We start from the raw sequence: 5,940 nt of genomic DNA, 5'->3' as shown, positions 1-5,940 counted from the left end.
AGAGCCGGCTGTCAATCATGCAGCTGGGTGGATCTCCACAGTAATGTCGGGATCCGTCACTGCTGCGGCGGTCTCAGTATACCGCGAGCTGTAGCTCGCGATATACTGAGCTTTGGGTCACGGGAGGACGCTAGTTTATGTCCTCCCGTGACCCTTAGGAGAACTATGGGGAAAAACACTGACCCCATGGTTCTCCTTTAATAACCATTTAAAGATGCCCCTAGAATGGACTTCCGCAATGCACTAGATACTTTTCTTTGCCTTGCTGCACCCCTCACCGTTGTAAATGCCATTGCAAAGCCTGATTAAGAGACCCTGCGTGGCCCCGAAGGCGCTTGTTTATATGACAAGGAACTTCAAATAAATGAACATTCTGCTTTCCTAAAAGGAGTCTGGTGTGCTGGTGACACTTCTACATTTTCCTCGATGCACTGACAATTTCACAACAACCTGGTGTCATCACTCTCACACAGCCTGCCTTCTGAAGTCAACGTCTGACCTATGTAACATTATCATTGCTTGTTGAAAGCAATACATGATGGGATACGTAGTCTTGAGAAATGGAGATTGCATCACATCAAGCAGCAGGGAAAGAGACGCAAAGCACACAGGGAATCCAGGTACTTGTTAAAAGTGATGGACAGACAGAAGGCAGCACTCAGTACATAAAAGGGATTTTCTTCAAATAAGCTTTGATTGTATTATCAAAACCAACTCTAGTATGTATTCCTATTACAATAATGATATACAGGTGAAACTCGAATAATTAGAATATCGTGCAAAGTTCATTTATTTCACTAATGCAACTTAAAAGGTGAAACTAATATATGAGAGAGACTCATTACATGCAAAGCAAGATAGTTCAAGCCGTGATTTGTCATCATTGTGATGATTATGGCTTACAGCTCATGAAAACCCCAAGAACCCCAAATCCACAACCTCAAAAAAGTAGATTATTACATGCAATCAATAAAACAAGGATTGTACATAGAACAATATCGGACCTCTGAAAAGTACAAGCATGCATATGTACTCAGTACTTGGTTTGGGCCCCTTTTGCAGCACTTACTGCAATTATTCTAATTATTCGAGTTTCACCTGTAACAGGATAGGATATGATAGGATATTACAACTCTTTATTATAACCGGTAGCATATTAGCAAAAGTAAAGTAGGACAAACCCGTAATGAGAATTCCTCCAGTCCAGATCTAGATCTCTCTGACAAGGGGGTCACGACCTCCCTATAAATAACCCAATTCTTAACTAAATCCAGATGATGCGAGAGATATGTTCCTGGGAAAGAGGGAATCCCAGAAAGCAGAGCTGCGGGACCTGTGAGCAGCTGCTGAGGAATGCAGAGTTTGTAAAATAAGGCTTATGCATGAGCGTAACATATTCCAATCATCCAATGAGATGACCACTTCAATATTCTGATGAAACCTATCAATCAGTTTGTTATCACTATAATATTTATCACTGTCAATAATCAAAAAGCCATCAAATGGGTTGAACCGTTCTAATAATTTCCAAGCTGATTGTATGGTGTATGATGCAAATTATGGCTCCAGAAACTACTTATTTGGACTGTTTAATACATTTTTCACCAATCTATAGACCTTGAAAGTGATGCCATTGATGGCAGTCGCTTTCTGTTGCATTGAAAGATTGTTTCACATATTCATACGATTAGAATGACTGAATCCAATGGACGATCACCTGAAAGACTGACTGGTGTATGGCCAGGATAAATAGCCATTCCACACTATATAATCTGTCAATGGTGACAGGTGGTACATGGTACATGGTAATGGAGTCTACTCACCATCTCCTGTGATGTTTCTCGGTCACTGGCTACACCAGTAAGGCTGGCCATACACTTATCCAGTTTTCCAGTTTTTTTTTGTTCAACATGTGGGCTGAACGAAAAAATAGACCTGATTCCTCCCTCAACACTAACAGCGTGGGGATCGAGGAATCCCGCTGATTACTTTCTATTCTGACAGGTACCCCCAGCCGCTGTCAGAATACCCGGCCAGAGCGGGCAGCTCATTGGCTACCGGCTCTGATCGATTGAAGATTTTCCGACCGGCTCATTTGATCAGCTAATGGAGGGATGCCGATTGAAAGGGTGCCGACAGCGGCACACACTGTTCACATTTTCGGCCAGTTCCTCAAAAACCATCTGAAATTCCAACAGTGTATGGGCATCAGTTTTTCATTGCTCCTCCTTTGCTGGTAATTGTGATTTTGCCAGGTATACATGTACTGATTGTTTCATGAGATCAGCCATTCAATCTCATCATCTCAACTCATGTCTAAAACAATTGTTTAACATAACACAAGTAAATTCACCTTCATCAACCCAATCATATTCAGTGTAGGCCTCCATTCACACTTCTGTGATTTCACGTCGGAGTGCATTGCGGTTGGGCCAGGTCCGGATTTACTCTCTCTGCTGCCTCAATGCCAGGTTCCTCCATGCGCCCCCCTGTATGCAGGCTGCATACAAGTGATCTCAGCAACATCGCCGGGATCACTTGTACAAAACAAGCGGCGGCTTCCCCTGCTGTACATTTAGCTCTGCTTGCCCAAAGCAGGGCTAAGTGTAGAAAACAACTACCTGCCCGGCGCACGGAACTGCATGTCCTGGGTGTCGGTATAGGAATAGGATAGGATATTCCGATAGGAATTCCACACCCCTGCTGCCCCTCTACTCCTTGCTGTCCCAAGGCCGGGCCTCAATTGGCCTTGGGGGAAATCCAGCCCTGAGTTAGGCAGCCTATTTATTCAAATGGGCTTCGCTACCATAGCTAAATCGCACTGAAATAAGCACAAGCACCATTTTTTTATCATTGCATGGCACCATTTTACTTATTTATTACAGGTATTTATATAGCGCTGACAATTTACGCAGCACTTTACCTAGTTGCACATTCACATCAGTCCCTACCCTCAAGGATCTTACAATCTAAGGTCCCTATCTCACATGCATACATAGAGGGCCAACTTTAGAGAGGAGCCAATTAACCTTCCAGCATGTCTTTGGAGTGTGGGAGGAAACCGGAGTACCCGGAGGAAAACAAGCACAGGGAGAACATGCAAACTCCTTGCAGATAGTGACCTGGCCGGGATTCAAACCAGGGACCCCCAGTGCTTCAAGGCAGAAGCGCTGCTACACCACTGTGCTTCCCCACCATATTTTAGATTGTAAGCTCTCACGTGCAGGGCCCTTCTAACATCTTGTCTTGACTTGTAATATAAGTGTAATGTCCTCTTTATATTGTAAAGCACTGCACAAACTCGTTGCGCTATATAAATCATGTATAATAATAACATTGCACGGTAACCATGCAATGTGGCGTGACACAACGACCCATGCAATGGCTAGAGAAATAATGGTAGCGTGGTGCCTCTTACATTTCAACATGTGATGTGTAATTGCCTGCGCTCCAGCATTGCAAACGTAAAAAAAAGTTTATTGGAAAAAATGGAAGATGACCATTTCAGGATCTGGAAAACATTGAAGGTGACTATTTCAGGATCCTTGGACTGCTCCATGCAGTCCACTATGGTGCATGGAGCAGTCTAAGGATCCTGAAATGGTCACCTTCAATTTTTTCCAGTAAACTTTTTTTTCAAATGTTTGCAATGCAGGAGCGCAGGTCATCTTGAGAACCATGGCTTTCGTCTTCAATTCAGTCTTACTAAGTCGATCCCACTAGATCCAAATGGTGGTAGTAAGTAGCAGAGAATGGTTAGATTCAACCAGAATAGTGAAACAATCTTATCTATGTGATGCAGGCATTGAGAAAGCTTCATTGCCTTTTCCTTTGTAGAACAGGGACAGATAGGAGCTCAGTCACACTCATATCTCAATATATAGGAATGTCTCTGTCATCCAATGATAAGATCTTCTAAAACATGTCATTGATCTCCAGGTAACCCCTCTATGGCCTGATTGCCCCAAGCAAAGCTTGAATGTATTGCATTGCTTGCTCTTCATCTGACTGTGTATGCAATGTACCATACTGTACATTCTCATTTCTTCTGAACTGCGTACCCCTTCAGTTGGCCAGAAGCCCAGCTAAGGCTCTCGTAGCCGCTGCATAAAATAAATACACTGCCCGTGAAAACGGCTGAAATCTCGCTGAGCTTTCGCTTTTTGCACATAAACCCATAATGAGACTCGCACAAAGAGGTTCTACAGAGGAGATGCTCTGAAATCTGAATTCCTACAGTAACATGTCATCACCGCTGTAATATAAACACACTGGGTTTAGTTATAGTCTGCTCAGTCAACTTATTTAAAGCAGAAGGAATCCAGAAAGAGTCATCTTGTTGTAAAGAATGGTTGCATTCTATCCCACAAGCATTAGATACAGTAACCTGAATGTACAACTCTGCCCATAGGATTGATATAAGCTTTCCTTACCAGTAGCCCCAGGGGTGTACTCTCCTCCCCATATCTGTCATGGCTCTGAAATCCACATTCATGTCTCAGTGTAGGTTCTCAGCTCCTGAACAGCGACCGTTTGTGAACTTGGTAGAAGTTTGAGCTGGACCCCAACAGCCTCCCTCCTCCTCATCCTAAGTATCCCTCCCCTCCACTGCCCTGTATGGAATGTGGAACTGTACAAGGGGATGTCTCCTCTAAGTGATGGAAATCCAGGTCATTAGCATGCTCTGGGCATTCCCTGGCCTCCTCCCATTCTCTTCCTACAAAGAAAAATTATTCTCTGGTGATTGTCTTTATATACAGTACAATGGTTGCAGATACTGATACAGAACCGACAGGGTTATATGGGAGATTGAAATACCTCTAGATGAGATGTTATCATAGAGAACATCTAAAAAAAATCCCAACAAACCCCAAAATCTAAATCCTAAATGGATGACGTTCGGTTTGCTAAAGCACTTTGTATCATAAATAATTTTTCCTGTAAAATACTGTTTTATACCATTTTTTTTAATCCTGTTTTAGATGTCAGTGCCTCGTATCTCCTCCAGCCTCTTTCTGTCTACATGAACCTAATGAACCTTCAAGCGGGATCACCGATTTGATCTCCTGATGAGTAATCCCCCATCTTGACCACATAGGCAGCAGCCTTGGACCATAACCATATCCATACACTACACACATAGAGTTATCACGGGTTAGCTCCCTCAAGGAGTATATCCCCATTTTTTCAAACCTTTATCAAAACCGATTCCTACTCCTAATGGTCCAGCGTCACCACAGATTTTTTTTTTTTTAAGCCCGTGGACGTGCATCTAAACAAACTTCCCCCTGTGAACAAAAAAAGTGAACCGTGAAATCACAGCACACAAAAACGTGCACAAGGGTGCAAGGTCCTTCAATAAAGAAGGGACCCATTTCCCGACCCCCCGGGGCGCAAGGCTCCTGACAGGGGTTGAGATACTTTGGTCCACCAACCCGAAGGCCGATGGACCATTTCCTTTGGGGACCTGCCGAAACAGGTCCCCCATAGTACTTGGCAAGTGGGCTCTCCCGAAGAGAGACCCACCTCCTGGGTGGGAGGAGACAGAGAACCCCGTAGGGGGCACAGAATCTCCTCCCAGCGTCAGGAATAGGCCCCGAAGGAACCTGCACCTTCAGCAATCTGTGGGTAAATTTCAATCAAAAAGTCAATCGTGCATCGTGCATAGAGTGCAATAAATAATACTAAAGTGCCAGTGCACCACGCTGACAGGCCTTAGGGGCCGGAGTGCAAAAATATTGCCCCGGACTAGCCATAAGGCCTGTCCAAGAGGCGATGTGCAGAAAATGCAAGGTGGTGTGTGACCAAGTGCACAGTGAGTCAATGTGGGGTCCCACACCCAAGTGACTCCATGCGCACCCCTGGGACGCCACCCCCAGGGGGCACAACACCACGGGCTTCTGCCGCCCCCGAACCCTCGAGCCAGACCAAGCTTTGCAT

At 44.5% G+C, this 5,940-nt stretch overlaps 1 protein-coding gene across 1 annotated transcript in view; it reads right to left on the bottom strand.

The window, feature by feature from the left end:
- Positions 1-4,530, bottom strand: part of SH2D3C (SH2 domain containing 3C) — a 45,157-nt gene extending 40,627 nt beyond the window's left edge. Inside the window, exon 1 of the mRNA XM_018571206.1 lies at positions 4,434-4,530. Coding sequence (XP_018426708.1) covers positions 4,434-4,495 — 62 coding nt within the window. The 5' untranslated portion in view covers positions 4,496-4,530. The remainder of the gene's footprint in view (positions 1-4,433) is intronic.
- Between the last annotated feature and the right edge of the window lie 1,410 nt (positions 4,531-5,940).

This window comes from Nanorana parkeri, unplaced genomic scaffold (genome assembly GCF_000935625.1).
Source record: "Nanorana parkeri isolate BGI_ZX_2015 unplaced genomic scaffold, ASM93562v1 scaffold1700, whole genome shotgun sequence".
NCBI lineage: Eukaryota > Metazoa > Chordata > Amphibia > Anura > Dicroglossidae > Nanorana > Nanorana parkeri.
The sequence above is the reverse complement of the archived record's forward strand: the minus strand, read 5'-3'. Positions and strand labels throughout refer to the sequence as shown.